General features: G+C 33.2%; 1 protein-coding gene across 1 annotated transcript; it reads right to left on the reverse strand.

Moving 5' to 3' along the window:
* Positions 1-1,261: 1,261 nt before the first annotated feature.
* Positions 1,262-15,428, reverse strand: LOC136783753 (clotting factor G beta subunit-like). Its single transcript, XM_066744023.1, has 5 exons — positions 15,323-15,428; positions 14,476-14,855; positions 14,300-14,414; positions 2,093-2,304; positions 1,262-2,007 (listed from the first exon to the last, which is right to left on the reverse strand). Exons 1-5 carry the CDS (start codon positions 15,378-15,380, stop codon positions 1,825-1,827), a joined length of 948 nt encoding a protein of 315 aa, XP_066600120.1. The 5' UTR covers positions 15,381-15,428; the 3' UTR covers positions 1,262-1,824.
* Positions 15,429-17,519: the final 2,091 nt, after the last annotated feature.

Raw genomic sequence — 17,519 nt, forward strand, 5'->3', positions numbered from 1 at the left:
GTTAATTATACTAACAGTACACCTAGCATTGAGCGAGTACAGTGACCATTTTAGATGAAAAAACAAATGCATAAAATATTTGTTGGTGCGTTTTGTGTGAAATAATATGATATATTTTTATTGCATAGCCTGTGGTGATTTATTTTAAGAGCTATGTAAAATATTCTATAAATGTAGACTGTAAAATAATGATAATTTGATGCAATCTTTATTTGTGAATAGTTACATTTATATAGGGTGAACTAAAGTATAGGTAGCCCTGAATATGTGAAAACTAATTGTTGAAGATACAAAGTTATGAATAAGCTTATTTTGAAAGTGCTATACGAGAAACTTCGCTTTTCATGCAAGGTCAGCGTGAAAGAAACATTTGAGGATGAAAAGCGACAGCATGTTGCACTTGTTATACAAGAGTGTTTAAAACGAACGCTATATGTCCACTTAGTCCTGCGTAGAGCTATGCCAAGTTATGTTTTGTAAAGTTTACACACATTAACAACGCGGCGCTGGCATATATAAGCAAATATTAATATAAAAATAATTAATTTTTATTTTTCATATACGTTTATGTAATTTGGAGTTTTTTATATTTATTGATCTATTCTATATTTACTGTATTCCCTTCCTTCCTTTTACATATATATTCCAATATTTGATAATATATGTGTAGCTAACGTAAGGAATAAATAAAACAACATTATCATTCAAAAAAGGAAAGATTTATTTAACCGTTTGAGTCCCAAGCAGCGCGATTGCGTTGCTCAGATTTTATGTCGAGAAAACCCAGCACATTTTGAGCATTGTGGACAACTGACGGTGCGTTACATATTGTCGAAGGCGCTATTGCGCTGCTTGGTTATTTTCTTACATATATAGGGAAAGCGCGATTGTGCTGTTTGGGATTCTTCGACAGTGTTTTTTCAATACCGTCTGGGACTCAAACGATTAATTTTTGTATTATTTGGCAATTTTTTTATGACTTGGTTTTCTTATTTCTTTTCATTATTAATTTGATAACAATATTGACGCTTGAAGCCAAATCCCTGTTATTAGACTGTGATTTAAAGGAAATTCGAAACTCCCTTCTTGGGCCGTTGTGCCCAAATATCTCACTCACACCTGAAAAATCATGCTCTTTTTGAACTACTGATGCAAAATCCATTGGAATCATTCTCGGTGGTCGTAAATTTGTTTAGACAACCTACCTGATCATAACCTATAGAGAAATCAACAAAATGAAAGCAGAAATAAATATTCGATAGAATTTTTTAAAATCTTTATTTGTAAAATATTGCGCAAGAGTTACAAATTTTATATGAATTAATTACAGGAATATATAGAGATAAAATCATAATTTTTAAAATTATTTTGTGTCAATTTCAAAGGGAATATTAATTAAGCACATTTTCTCACACCACATTCTCATAATCAGTACATCAAGTATATAACTGTAATCCGGCAAACATGGATCTTCTAGATCTCATCATCATTTTTTCTCTTGTATGTAATTGTTAAGAAAACAGATAAAAAATCAATTTATAGTCATTCAGAGTCAAACCTTTCTTTAGGATGAATCACAGAATAAGGCAAATTTTTGTATAATTTTTAGTGCCCACAAAGTCGATATAAACATTTTCCGGATACGAAACTAAGCCAACTTTAGTTATCACAAAAGACTGTTCCGGGTTAATTGTTCAGTGATCAAAGATTCAGATTAATTTGAAGTACGACGTTATTAAGGCCTTAAATGAACAATTTTAGTCAAACAATATTATCCCGTTATTCCTATATTCAGATTACACTATCAGTTGTTATTTATATTATTTACTTATATGGTTCATAATAATCTGTTGCTGTACTATATATGAAATCTTTTACACTTTCGACATAAACGAAGATACCTCCGGGTATCAAACTATCATCCTCGACGCTTCGAAAGAAAAAATCGTAATGGATAGCTACACCAATGAATTTATTTTCGTAAAGTAAGACAGCACCATCATTACCCTACAATATTAATAATATTATGATAGATGTAATTATACAGATTCTAGTTATATGCAAATAATGTTAGTTTTTGTATAATACTTACCAGAGGCTCATTATAGTAAACACAGATTTCATGACCATTATAAGGTATATCATTCTTTTTCATATATCTTTTACAGCGAGGAACCCTTTCAATCATTACTGTGTTTTGCGCTTTTAGGAGCGCAGGGATATATTCCATTGGTAGTCTCAAATCTTCACTTAATGTATTTCCTTGGCGGTTATCAAATCCCCATCCAACAACTGTTCCATACCCTGTAAATTAATTATTTGCTTATATGCTAATTATGTAAATTTCTTCTTAACAGTTGTAACAGCATGAACCAGGTTTAATATAGTTATAAACTATGTGTTTCAATTTACCACTATTAGTCAAAATAAGGTATTAATTCATCATTTAAATTTGTGACACCATATGAAAAATGTAGTATAATCAAAGAAATGTTTGTCCCTGCCTGAAATCTCCAATTTCATTCCAATTAGAAAATGTGGGAAAACATGTTATTATCAAGAGACGCGGTAGTGTCTCGACGGCAAGTACATAAAAGTAGGTATAGACGTATCTACAGGGATGTTCAGATAATTCGTATCAAGGGGTGGTGGCCCACTTGAAACGAGTCGAAGCCTAGCAGTAATGCCTATGCGCGTGATTGGCCGATATGAGAAAGTGAAAGGTTGATTGGGTAGGGAGGAGGAGAGCACGCTACGCGTGTCGTTTCTCTGTCACTCCTGTTAGTTCCCTCTCTTTCTCTCTCTCTCTCTGAAACGTAGCTTAGCTAGATTGGCTGGCTGCTAGAGTGAGATGCTATTAGAAATGAGCGAAAGGCAGCGATTTTACGAGATGGAGACGTATGCTACGAGAAGCCCATTCCTCCCTCCCTCTCACTCTCTCTCTCTCTCTCTCTCTCTCTCTCTCTCTCACTCTCTCACTCTTTCTTCTCATGATGCTATTCCTTATTTCGGTGTCCAGTATGCAGTTGTGGCTATCTTTTCCTCACCACCTTGCGGTAGATAGCAAGGTGCGTTTTTTTTTTATACGCTCAGAAAACTTTTTCAATTCATTAGCAGCTATTTATTACAATAATAAATTTAATTTATTATTGTAGTAAATACCTGTTAATGAATTGAGAATTTTTTCTGAGTGTTGGTGGTTTCCCCGGTAGGCCTAATCCACCAGACATTTGTTTATTATAGTTGCTCGAAATGCCTCCCCCTGCTTTGAATACAGAGTTCGGCTCTTCGAGCAATATCGCGCGTTGCTCGGGACACCATGTCCGGCGTAAGTGTGCTGAAAGCCGCAATAATTGCTTCACGAACTTCCATTTCTGTACCCTCACGCCGATTCTCCACTAAATTCTTAATGTGACCCCACAAAAAGTAATCCAGAGGAGTCAAATCTGGTGATCGAGCTGGCCAGGTGATTGGGCCACCACGACCCATCCACCTATGCGGAAATCGCGCATCTAATGTTTGACGTACGTCCCTGTGAAAATGTGCAGGAGCTCCGTCGTGCTGAAAGATCATATCTTTTCGCACGGACAGAGGCACATCTTCGAGCAATACAGGCAATTGCTCTCTAAGGAAACGTATGTACTTTTCTCCGTCGAGCCTAGGTGGAAGGAAGAATGGTCCTATCTGTAAACATAATAAACGAAATGTCAAATTCATTTTAATTTATTTGTAAGTTTAATTAAAGATTAGTTTACCACTGTATCTCCAATGAGTCCAGCCCACACATTGATAGTCCATTTGAACTGAAAGGCCCCCACTCTCACAGCTCGCGGATTTTCTTTCGCCCAATGGATGTAATTCCGACTGTTAAAAACGCCATTAGGCGTGAAGGTGGATTCGTCCGTCCATAAGATCCGATCGGGGAAGCGACTATTTTGCCTGCACTGTGCTAGAAATCCTAAATTAAAATAGAAAAATGAAATTATGTAAAAACACAGACAAGATTTTAACTGATGCGTTAAAAGTATTTGAAGCGATGAAAAAACACATACCTACGCAAAAATTCACCCTTGGCTGACAATCTTTCAGCAACAATTGATGAACCCGCTGCAGGTGATACGGGTGATAATTGTACTGGTGCAGAATTCGGTTGATCGTCGATACGCTCACATTAAGTTCAATTGACAAGTTGGAAGTACTTGTCCGCGGATTTTCTTCTATCAACCGTAAAACTTGCTGCACCAACACAGGATCTCTTTCGCGAGATCTTTTAAACTCTATCACTGACCCCGTGCGTTCAAAACGTCTTACCGCACGTAAAATGACATTGTAGTCAGGATGCCGTTTTTGTGGAAATTTCGTCCGATAAATTTCCGCGGCTTTCCGCGCGTTTCTACCGGATTGGCCATACGCGAATATCATTTCGCAGTATTCTTCCTTCGTGAAAACCATGTTGCTACCTTCGTAATTCGACAGGCAATGAAGACTTGTATTGAAAAATCAAAACATTCGTTTTATGCGGCAAAACATTAAACGATCTACTGAGACTTTGTCGGTTTAGTTCGAAGATATTAACGTTGGAGTATATTCCGCCGCAAAAAACGTTATCGCCTAGCATTGTACCGACAAAGTCTCAGTAGATCGTTTAATGTTTTGCCGCATAAAACGAATGTTTTGATTTTTCAATACAAGTCTTCATTGCCTGTCGAATTACGAAGGTAGCAACATGGTTTTCACGAAGGAAGAATACTGCGAAATGATATTCGCGTATGGCCAATCCGGTAGAAACGCGCGGAAAGCCGCGGAAATTTATCGGACGAAATTTCCACAAAAACGGCATCCTGACTACAATGTCATTTTACGTGCGGTAAGACGTTTTGAACGCACGGGGTCAGTGATAGAGTTTAAAAGATCTCGCGAAAGAGATCCTGTGTTGGTGCAGCAAGTTTTACGGTTGATAGAAGAAAATCCGCGGACAAGTACTTCCAACTTGTCAATTGATCTTAATGTGAGCGTATCGACGATCAACCGAATTCTGCACCAGTACAATTATCACCCGTATCACCTGCAGCGGGTTCATCAATTGTTGCTGAAAGATTGTCAGCCAAGGGTGAATTTTTGCGTAGGTATGTGTTTTTTCATCGCTTCAAATACTTTTAACGCATCAGTTAAAATCTTGTCTGTGTTTTTACATAATTTCATTTTTCTATTTTAATTTAGGATTTCTAGCACAGTGCAGGCAAAATAGTCGCTTCCCCGATCGGATCTTATGGACGGACGAATCCACCTTCACGCCTAATGGCGTTTTTAACAGTCGGAATTACATCCATTGGGCGAAAGAAAATCCGCGAGCTGTGAGAGTGGGGGCCTTTCAGTTCAAATGGACTATCAATGTGTGGGCTGGACTCATTGGAGATACAGTGGTAAACTAATCTTTAATTAAACTTACAAATAAATTAAAATGAATTTGACATTTCGTTTATTATGTTTACAGATAGGACCATTCTTCCTTCCACCTAGGCTCGACGGAGAAAAGTACATACGTTTCCTTAGAGAGCAATTGCCTGTATTGCTCGAAGATGTGCCTCTGTCCGTGCGAAAAGATATGATCTTTCAGCACGACGGGGCTCCTGCACATTTTCACAGGGACGTACGTCAAACATTAGATGCGCGATTTCCGCATAGGTGGATGGGTCGTGGTGGCCCAATCACCTGGCCAGCTCGATCACCAGATTTGACTCCTCTGGATTACTTTTTGTGGGGTCACATTAAGAATTTAGTGGAGAATCGGCGTGAGGGTACAGAAATGGAAGTTCGTGAAGCAATTATTGCGGCTTTCAGCACACTTACGCCGGACATGGTGTCCCGAGCAACGCGCGATATTGCTCGAAGAGCCGAACTCTGTATTCAAAGCAGGGGGAGGCATTTCGAGCAACTATAATAAACAAATGTCTGGTGGATTAGGCCTACCGGGGAAACCACCAACACTCAGAAAAAATTCTCAATTCATTAACAGGTATTTACTACAATAATAAATTAAATTTATTATTGTAATAAATAGCTGCTAATGAATTGAAAAAGTTTTCTGAGCGTATAAAAAAAAAACGCACCTTGCTATCTACCGCAAGGTGGTGAGGAAAAGATAGCCACAACTGCATACTGGACACCGAAATAAGGAATAGCATCATGAGAAGAAAGAGTGAGAGAGAGAGAGAGAGAGAGAGAGAGAGAGTGAGAGGGAGGGAGGAATGGGCTTCTCGTAGCATACGTCTCCATCTCGTAAAATCGCTGCCTTTCGCTCATTTCTAATAGCATCTCACTCTAGCAGCCAGCCAATCTAGCTAAGCTACGTTTCAGAGAGAGAGAGAGAGAAAGAGAGGGAACTAACAGGAGTGACAGAGAAACGACACGCGTAGCGTGCTCTCCTCCTCCCTACCCAATCAACCTTTCACTTTCTCATATCGGCCAATCACGCGCATAGGCATTACTGCTAGGCTTCGACTCGTTTCAAGTGGGCCCCCACCCCTTGATACGAATTATCTGAACATCCCTGTATATGGAAAATTAAGATTCTTCTCCTTCATCATCTTCTCCAGCCAGAATATATGTCTCAGGCTGAAGTTGGCCGCTAAGAGGAAAATGACGTCATTTTTTCTCAGCGTTGCCAACCGGTTAAACTCAACGACAAAACCAGTGTTGTGAACTATCAAATAAAATCGATGTAATCGATATAATTAATCCGGCGACTACTGTTAACTGTCAATTGTAAAATGAGGTTATTTATTTTAATACAGTGAGGTTAATCATTGCTATGTTAGTGAATGTGTTAAATTTTCAAAATAACAAATGAATTCGAATAATAATGACGTAAGGTGTCGACAATTATTAGATAAGTATAACATTATATTTTACAATACTGGATGTTAATATACTTTGTGGTACTTTGTGAAATTTCTTTTTCAGATAAATTGAGATAGAACATTTCTATTGTCATTGCTGGAGATAGTAGAGCTGACTGGATGAAATAAGATTAATATTTACATATTTTCAACACTTAGCCAAGGAGAAGTATATTTTTAACATTTATGGGTATTAGTGATTATTAAGAACATATTAATTAAAAGAAATTGTTAAGATATTTGATAAACATATGCTAAAAATCTAGGTATGGAAATCATTAACAAAATTCATGTTTAACTATTTCTTTTCCTTAAACTCATATGAATTAAAACTGTCTGATAGGTTATATCATATATATTAACAATTTTCCAGGAGATAATAAAGTTTCTGTTTACTATGATTAAATAAAAATGAATTTTACAATATAATATGTCATATATTGTTTGGTATTTATGAAATTGCTTTCTCAGATTAAATTGAGACAGAACATTTCCATTGCCAATTTCATTGCTGATGATAGAGCTGACCGGATGAAGTAAGATTAATATTTATATATTTTCAACACTGTGCCAAGGAGAAGTATACTTTTAACATTTATGTGCATCGGTGATTATCAGGAGCATATTAATTAAACGAAATTGTTAAGATATTTAATAAACATATGCTAAACATCCAGGTATGGAAATCATTAACAAAATTCATGTTTAACTTTTTCTTTTCTTTAAACTCATATGGATTTCAACTGCCCGATAGGTTATATCACATATAAGAATAATTTTCCATGAGACAATAATAGTTCCTGCTTATTATATATACAAACAATTTTCCAGGAGACAATAAAACTTTCTTATTACTACGATTAAAGAAAAGTAGATAAATATTTTCTAATCGTTATTTAATATTCAATTATAATATAAAAAAGTATTAAAACCAAATATTTATCTGCGCTTTACTAATCAGAATAGAAAGAAATTATTATTATCTAAAAAAAAATTATTCATATGTAATTTTTTATAAAAATTACATTAAATTTTAATATATGATATGTAATATACTTTTTGGAACTTAGTCAGATTTTTTTCAGGTTGAATTACAATAACGTGTTTATTATGTCATTGTGCAGGCTTGATCTGTAATATTAAATAGAAGAAGTCAGAAATGATACCAGTTTACCCTAGAAAGAGCCAATTGATAGTGAAACCTAAGGAAAAGGTGGAGAAATTAAAAAATTTGGAAGCCAATTTTTAATAGTGAAAAGCTTGCAGGTGATTCTTGGCATAATAAACTCTTTGAAATAAATGAGTCAATTAAATAATAAATATAATGATAAGATAATCTAGAAATGAGACCATGAAAAGAAGTCATCATTTTAATATGTTCCATGCAATAGAATATACAGTGAATAATTTTGCGAAACTGAAAGCAGTATATCCACAAAAGAGAGGCTTCCATTGCATTAATTTGTATATTTTCTAATTTATATTAATGGAAAGAAAATACAAATGGCACTATCAAGAGACACGGTAGTGTCTCGACGGCAAGTACATAAAAGTAGGTATAGACGTGTCTATACCGCCGTCCAGGCACTACTGTATCTTATACAGCAAGATTGGCCGTCTCAATTTTTAAATCGATTTTTTTCCGTAAATGAAACACTGTCATGATTTCAGTAAAGCTTTTCTTGAAATGGATTAGAACAAGCTTTTATTTGAGCCCATAAACATCAAAATTGGTTCACGCAATCCAGAGATCTCATAATCTGTTAGCTATATATATAACGAATTTAATTTCTTTCCGTCATCTTCTTCTTCTCCAGCCAGAGTGTATGTCTCGGGCTGAAGTTGGTCGCTAAGAAAAATGACGTCATTTTCACAACGCTTCCAACATAATATACTCAACGATCAAACTATGTATGGTTGTGAACTGTCAATTCGGCGACTATATTGAACTGTGTAAATTGTAATGTGAGGTTATTTTTATTTAATGCAGTGAGGTTATTCATCGTGTTGCGATATTGCATCTGTTAATCTCTACAATCACAAATAATTCAATTAACAGTGACTGAAGGATTCGCGAATTAGATAAGTATAATATTATATTTTACAATACAGGATGTAGTATATACTTTGTGGTACTTTGTGGTATTTCTTTTTGCAGATAAATTAAGACAGAATATTTTCATATTCATTGATGAGGATAGAGCTGACTGGATTAAATAAAATTAATATTTACAAGTCTGTGCCAATGAGAAATATACTTTCAACAGTAATGTGCATCGGTCATTATCAGCAGGATATTAATTGAAATAAATTGTTAAGGTACTTAATAATCATATGCTAAACTTTCAGGTATTGAAATCATTAATCAAATGCATGTTTTGCTTTTTGTTTTCTTTAAACTGATATTGATTGTAATTATCCGATAGGTTATATCATATATATATAAACAAATATTTCAGATTAAATTATGGCAATGCTAATTTAAAAGATATGAAACATTCCAAAAAATCTTTATTTACGTAAAATACAAGTTGACCAGTATTTGGATTTGAACAAATTATACGATAGTAGATGTTTACAAAAGATGCGAAGACAACCAAATATTACAGAAGTTAGGTCAACAAGCAATAAAGAAAATGGAGATGGGGCAAAATCAAATACTGGTAAGTATAACTGAGATGTTTCATGTTCCTTCAAATATTTATTTTCTTTGAAGATTAAGATTGTTAAATGATGAATTTGATTTCAGGCTTACGCATAGTGTTATCATTTAGTATTTTACAGTCACTGTGCAAGTTTATTATAGCAAATAGTAATACTTGTGCTTTGACTTAAATACATTTGGTACAATTGAATTAGAAAACCAAGGAAGAAGGTTCGCTCACATACTGACTATTGGAGTTGAATCAAACATTGGGCTTTTCATTCCTGCATTCTGGTATTTGAAACAGGCAAGGATGAAAGCATTGAAAGATTGGCAAAGTAAGAATAAGCCAATATTCAGATAATCGTCATCCATTGCTCAGCCATAATTTAAGGATGAGATTCATTGGATGAAATTCTGTAAAATTGAGTTAATAACTGTTGATAGTTTTCCTCTGTTACCTATGCTAGAATTCTAGGCCAAAGGCAGTATACTAGTCGTTGGTATGGATGAAAAAATGCACGGTTACTCTCAATTGAAAGTCAGTCCAAAAATTAATGGTTTCCACTCCATTTTGCAGCACCAGAAATCCGACCAGTTTCAACAGTGTATAGAAATTAGCGAAACGAACAATTGAGGACTCTGGCACAGGAAATGTTATAAGGACGACTCGCTAATATATCTCCTATATCACCTTTGTCAAGAATTAGCAGCATAAATGTGATAGTAACTGGTGCTAAAAAGAAACGTGGTATGCAAAACGACATAGTCAGCTTTGAATATATGCTTGATTGTAGCTTATTTAAAGCTTTGCGAATTGCTTGTCTAGTCTTGCCCCAGTATCAACTCAAGTAGTTGATGAAACTAGTGAAGTCTAGCAAGGTCAGATGGTGGTAAAAGTCAAATGTTGATAAACAGAAAATGTAAATTAATTAAAACATACATTTTACTTAATTATTTTTATGTTGAAAGTATGTTTATTGATTATGAAAAATTTAATCAAACTTTTATTATAGTGAAACTGAAAACATTAAACAAGTAGCCGGGGCATTAATTATGAACTTCATTTATGCAGAATGCATTACAAATATCAATAAATTCAATGCGTTGACTGTGATATTTTTTCAATATTAATATATATTATTTTATTAGTTAAGCTCTGCTGTTTCAAAAAACGAGAAGTGTGGAAATTTTCTTTAAATTCTGTAGAAAAATTAAAAGAATTATTTAATTTTTTAAATATTATACTCTTACAAAACGTTATGAAATCCCACAAAAAACAGACTTCGCCTGTATAAAAAGGCGGCAAGTACATAAACCATTTAGCATAAATAATATAGTAAAATTATCCAATTAAAAAAAGTAGTGAAATCCAAATATTAGGCAAGTATATTTTTTCACCTTAGCAAAAGTTAAATTTTTGAAAAAAAAGGAACAACAAAATTACTTGCCGGGCCCGTAATGTCCATGCACAGTGGGAAATTGAATCGTGTGTGAGATTCAGCTATAGCGTAGTACAGCAAATTTCATGTTGAAATACAGAGTGAAGTTAGCCGAACCACAGACGATTCTATTTCTCACTGTGCATGGACATTACGGGCCCGGCAAGTAATTTTGTTGTTCCTTTTTTTTCAAAAATTTAACTTTTGCTAAGGTGAAAAAATATACTTGCCTAATATTTGGATTTCACTACTTTTTTTAATTGGATAATTTTACTATATTATTTATGCTAAATGGTTTATGTACTTGCCGCCTTTTTATACAGGCGAAATCTGTTTTTTGTGGGTATAGTTTGCTTGAAAAAGAACCATGATTCATAGTGGATATTGGGAGTAACAGTTAAGAAAAAGGTAAAAAAAGGGATCAATTTCAAAGCAAATTCTTGAAAGTGAAGGGCTTGTAGGTGATTTCAGGCATAAAATTTTAGAAATATAAATCAAACAGTTAATGAATATTATAATAAAATCATATAGATGTGTAAAGATGATAATAATTAATGATTTCAATCATTTACATGTGATGGGACACAATGAATAAATTTAGGAAACTGAAAGATGTACATCTAAGAAGAGAGGAGGCTTCCATTTCATTAATTGGTGTATTTCCAAGGTTATATTAATGAATATAAAATATAAATGGCACTAGTATGCTGGAGAAAGTGCCATAATTCAAAGTTGATGTTGAAAGTAACATTTAACAAAATGATGGATAAATATAAGTTAATTTATAAGAAAATCCTTGAGAGTGAAGTGCTTGCAAGAGATTTTGGGCATACAATTTTGGAATTAGAAATCACATAGTTGATGAAAATTATAATAAAATCATGTAGATGTGTAAATATGAAAGGAATTCATGATTTCAATATTTCACATGTAATAGAGCATACCGTGTGTAACTTCAGGAAACTGAAAGCAGTATACCTAAAAAACATAGGCTTCCATTGGATTAACTGGTATATACTATTTTACAGTTTATATTAATGAAAAGAATATATAAATGTCACTAGTTTACCAGGGAAAGAGCCATAATACAAAGGTGATAGTGAAAGTAACACCTAAGAAAAAGGTGGATTTAAAGGTAATTTTAGAAACAAATTTTTGATAGCTAAAGGCTTTAAGGTGATTTTGGGAATAAGATGTTCAAAATATAATTCAAACAGTCATTGAAAACTATCTTAAATGCCTCTAAAAGTGTAATTGTGATAAGAACTCATCATTGTGTTATTTTGTATTTTATTTAATAGATTAATAAATAAATATCACGAATAGGAGCTTTACATTATGGAATGATGAGAACATTGGAAAATGTTTTGTTAGATTGAATTAGTTAAAACAATTTTTAGTTTTAATTCCTATATTCTTATAAAACATTCTAAGATCTCACAGAAAACAAGCTTTGCTTGTAAAAAAAGGACGGCAAGTACATAAGTCGTATCTAACATGATTAAAATATAGTAATATAAAATATTTTAATTAAAAGAATAGTGAAATCCAAATGTTAGGCAAGTACAAATTTTTACCATGGCGAAAGTTGAAATTTGGAAAAAAGTAAATAGTAATACAAAAATTACTTGCCGGGCCCGTGGTATGCAATCGTATTAAATAGCCACATTTTTAACTTACGAGAAGCAACGCTTATATAGCAAGATAGTGATTTACACATGGATATTACGGGCCCGGCAAGTAATTTTTGTATTAGTATTTACTTTTTTCCAAATTTCAATTTTCGTCATGGTAAAAATTTATACTTGCCTAACATTTGGATTTCACTATTTTTTTTAATTAAAATATTTTATATTACTATATTTTAATCATGCTAGATACGATTAATGTACTTGCCGTCCTTTTTTTACAAGCGAAGCTTGATTTTTATGGGATTAATATGAAGGAGGAATTTAAATTTAATTTAATTTTAAAGCAATTTCCACATCTTACTATTGTGCTTATAACTAGCCTTTTAATTATTTAACTAGCTAAAGGAGTCAAGTGGCACATAATGTTAAAATTATTTGCATGTTTTTGGGGAATTTTAACTAATATCGTAGTATATAAAGTCCGAAAAGTATCCGCAAACTTAATTGGACACATAGGAACACACTTGAAACAGTTCTTGCTTTATATTTGTTGAATTTGCTCAGAAAGAAACACAAAGTTCATAATTATACTAGGTAGAAATAATGCATTCAACCTTTAGCTGCCACATTTCTCTAGAATAACATATTTATTACACTAGGGCATTTTCGACCCCATCGTATAAAAATGATATTGCCAAATTACTATTGACTTTATTAAGCCGGGAGCACATGTGAGGTGTCTTTAAAGACCCCACGCGAATTCTTATGTTTAAAAATTTCACGCGCGTGCTGTTGGGTTAGTATAAAACAAATTTTCTAATTATCACGAGGTGTTCTTTTAACAGGTAGTATTGGTATATACTCATAAAGCATGTGCAGTACCTATTAAAAAAAAAGGTTTATAGTGAAAAAAGGCAAATATTAAAAATTTTAAAGTAAAAAAATTATAACTCTTCCATTTCATAATATTAAAAGCCAAAAATGCAATAGAATACTTGTAAAATGCATATTATCAAGAAAAAATGTCGTTTATTGGTCAACGCTGAAAAAAACAAATATTTTTAGCTTTCAAACGATACATTTTAGCAATGAATAATTTAATCTTTTGCTACGTATTCATAATACGTTTTCAAATTATAAAGTCCCTATATCTTGGGCTAAAAGTGCTTAAATTAAACTAAATGTCGGCTAGGGTAAAATTTATCCCACAGTGGCAGCTAAGAGTTAAAATGCTTGAGAAGGCCTCCTTTTAAAACCTATTACATTCGTGTGATTTGATAATTGTATCAACATTTGAGTCATCAACATTAAAATTCATTCGTTAAAACTATTAAGATAAATTTATATTCAAATAAATTTTACATAAAACAGAAGATATCACTTATCATTCCTATTATCATGAGTCGAACATATACTATAAATTAATAGGAAAATAGTTTCAATACCATTTAAAAAACTCATATGACTAAATTGAAAAATAATATATAATTGGTCACTTTGACTCTATAATGTAAATTCAAACTAAAAATTTAATAGATTCTTAAAATGATCAAATTATCTTTGATTATTTTATCAAATTTTTAAAGTGAATAAAAAGCAGATTTATAAAGTGCACACTTTTCTAGAAAGAATATAAATTCATTTGTAAAGATTTAAAATAGAAACTATATAAAATATTCTTACAATCTCCAGAAAACCATCTATCAATTTTCCCAGGATCACGAATTATCAAATTTTTTGGTAAGGCAGAAATACGTATAGGCCTCTGCCTATCATTGAGCTTCATAGGAGTTTTTAGCTGAAATAGAATACTGTGCTTAGTAATGATAATTAATCTAATAAATAATTGAAACTTATACCTTGTAAAGACCGATTGTATGATATTCCACAGTTTTATTTGATTCGCGTCTAGTTATATTATGAATATGATAACTTTCTACTTCATGAGTATCACCTTCGTCATCCAAAAGACTATTTGTTCCAGTACGTATTCTAATTTTGTCTAATTCATCTTTTTTATAAAGAATACATTTTGCCGTGGTAAGCACAAACTGACGGCTAATGATGACGCCAGTACAATGAAAATCATGTGATGGATATTTAAGTACGCATTCATTTGGCAGCAGGATACAAGTTACTTCTGGTTCTCTATTGTGCTTAAGCAGAATAGCGGCCATAAAAGGAAACTCGTTAGGCTCTGCTAAGTCTTTTCTAAATATGAGTCTACGAATGATATGATCTGAAAGATATGAAAATAATCACATATGTACATCTGCGAAAGCCCTTTTTAAACAAGGTTTTTGTACGTTGACCATCATGTGTAATATCTCTTCCTATAGAGCAATATATTCGCTGCTTATAATAAGTAATTTAGGGAAGGCAGTCATTTCTCTACCATCAAAAGGATCGTCACAAAGATCTACAGTGATGGTACTGTGCAAATTATTTTGCATATAATAATATTACTTAATTAAGTAACCTATATAGCTTTATTATTTGTGAAATAGAACTAAACTATCATAATAGAGAGAAGAAGAAAATTTTTGAAATAGGTTAAATTTATTTTTTTGAAACCAAGTCATTACTCTTTAATATATGCCCTTTTAGCTGCTTTAAATATTTTTATAAACCAAATTCAAAACAAAGATATTTGCAATTTAATTCAGTTAATTCAAAATTTTTAATTTTATAAAGTCTGTTACTTACAATCGTAGATGGCATTTACTCCCACAAGGACAAAAAGTATTGCAAAGTTTTTAAACATCGTTGTTTCTATTTCTAACCAAGAAACTTAGAAAGCGCACTTATATACATATCTATTGTTATGTTATAATTTTGCTACACTCACGATTCACTGGGATTTATAGGACTTTTCTGATTGTTTTATTTTTATTAATATCACTTTTATTTGTTTGTAAGTCATAATCTTGCGCAATTACTTCGCATAGAACTATAAAGTAAATAATATTTTAACGAAATTATAGTATTCTGAGTTATTGGATGCCGATAAATTTGAAATTTTATGATATACGGTGTGTAACGGCAACGATGCTTTTACAGATGCGTAATAATATATATGTATATCGGATTATTATTCGAAGGAGATCTGGGATTAGAAAACTCTTCCACTTCACATTCCATTTTTATTTTAAAGAAATCTTTATTATTATAAAAGATTACAAATAGGTCCTCTTCCATTGACAGCAATACTTCAACTAACTTAATAATACAAATTATTTTCTCTTCTACATAATGCAAGCGAAAACAAAAGAAGCTCTCCAAGCACAAAGTCAGTCATCCTCGTGTTTACATTATAATTTGGAAAATTTGCCGTCATGTATATCTACATGACTTTTTTTCGACTTGGTTCATCCTCAAGAATATATAGTTAAAATTAAAAGCATCACTGCTATTACTTTCTCTATAAATAGATTGTAACGTGGCAGATTCCGAGTGAATCTGACAGACGTTAAAAATGTCGAATTTTGCGCTTAATGCGTCAGTTTTCGGGACGTATGAGCTTGCGCGCCGATCGCAGCGCTTCCGCGAAAGTATACACGTAATAAGGCCCTGAGTTGTCTGCTGCGAGATCCTAGAAGGAGCAAGAGCTAGGCAAGGCTTGGCTTGTCTGTCAAGGCATTGAGAGAAGAACGTTGCGCAAAGGTGGAAAAGGCGATGAGAACCTGACCAGATTGAAGCTGAAAAATGAATAGAAATCCCTTTTGAGAAGCACCAAGCGGGAGATCCAGAGGCATCAGTCCTTTGTAACTCACTTGAGAAAGGGATTTGACAAGGTATGCGAATGTAATTATTCTCACGGTGCGGTCTCTGGCCAGATGTATATCACTATCTGGAGGAGATACGTAGTAAGTAAGAAGTGCGGTTTGAATCGAAAGAAATCGGGTAACGATAGGGCTTGGCACTCGGGCGGCCCAGAGTGGTTAGTCACGGGAAAGCCGGGAAACGAAAGAAAAGTGCTTTGGCCGAATTGTAGGCCATTTGCTAGCCCATCGTGGGCCTGGCACCCAAGAAATAATAAGAAAATAGAATGAAACAAACCGAATCAGCAGAAAAGCCCCAAGTAACAGCGTCGTAACGAAAAATATTTTGTTAATTCCGCGACGAGATGGCTTACTGTATATTTCCCACACAGGCTGTCGGGAGAGGCCCTGGCGATAGAAGCCAGTGTAAATAGTTATTTTGTTCAATCTGCATAAAAAGCACTAATCAAATAGAATATAGTAATTTGGTATTTAGGTAAAGATTTGAATGTGCTTATTTATTGAAGAAAACCTCTCCCTGAAAATCACCCGTTACACTTTATTCGTGAAACATTGTGAGAGTACAAATTTTATATAAATTAATTGTATGAATAAATAGAGATAAAATCATAATTTTTCAGCATATTTTGTGTCATTTTTAAAGGGAATATTAATTTAGCACATTTTTTCACACTGCATTCTCATAATCAGTAAATAAAATTTATAACTATAACCCGGCAAACATGGATCTTCTAGATCTCATCATCATCATTTCTCTTGTATACTCTGGGAAATTGATTCGGTTACATTTCAGTTTGCTTCATACTGTTACCTAACTACCTATATTATCCTATAGCAAAAAAATTGTAAGTTGGCAACTCTAAACGCATTATAGGCAATATATCAGCTGTCATTCGCCTATCCAGGAGAAGAATTGTCCAATAAATGAAAATAAAGTTTAAAATAATTTGGTTGCCGAAATTTGCAAAACTGGGTTTTTATCAAATAGATGGATATTCAATATAAAATGTAGACTACAGTGAACTTAGTTTAACAATAGGAGAAAGGAAACAACATCAGATAGGTATTTTAGAGCCATAATAATCGCAAGATGGGAAAACTATTTTGCTTTGTTAAATTGT

The sequence above is a fragment of the Prorops nasuta genome, unplaced genomic scaffold (assembly GCF_024137725.1).
Source record: "Prorops nasuta isolate Cenicafe-Biocafe unplaced genomic scaffold, Cenicafe_Pnas_1.2 PNAS00035, whole genome shotgun sequence".
Taxonomy (NCBI): domain Eukaryota; kingdom Metazoa; phylum Arthropoda; class Insecta; order Hymenoptera; family Bethylidae; genus Prorops; species Prorops nasuta.

Excerpts from the sequence above, each read along its gene's own strand:
- LOC136783753 (XM_066744023.1), bottom strand. The coding sequence starts at position 15,380 with ATGTTTAAAAACTTTGCAATACTTTTTGTCCTTGTGGGAGTAAATGCC. Across the intron at positions 14,856-15,322 it reads AGTAAATGCCATCTACGATT|ATCATATCATTCGTAGACTC; the intron begins GTAAGTAACAGA and ends CATATCTTTCAG. Across the intron at positions 2,305-14,299 it reads TAGATGGTTTTCTGGAGATT|GGTATGGAACAGTTGTTGGA; the intron begins GTAAGAATATTT and ends ATTAATTTACAG.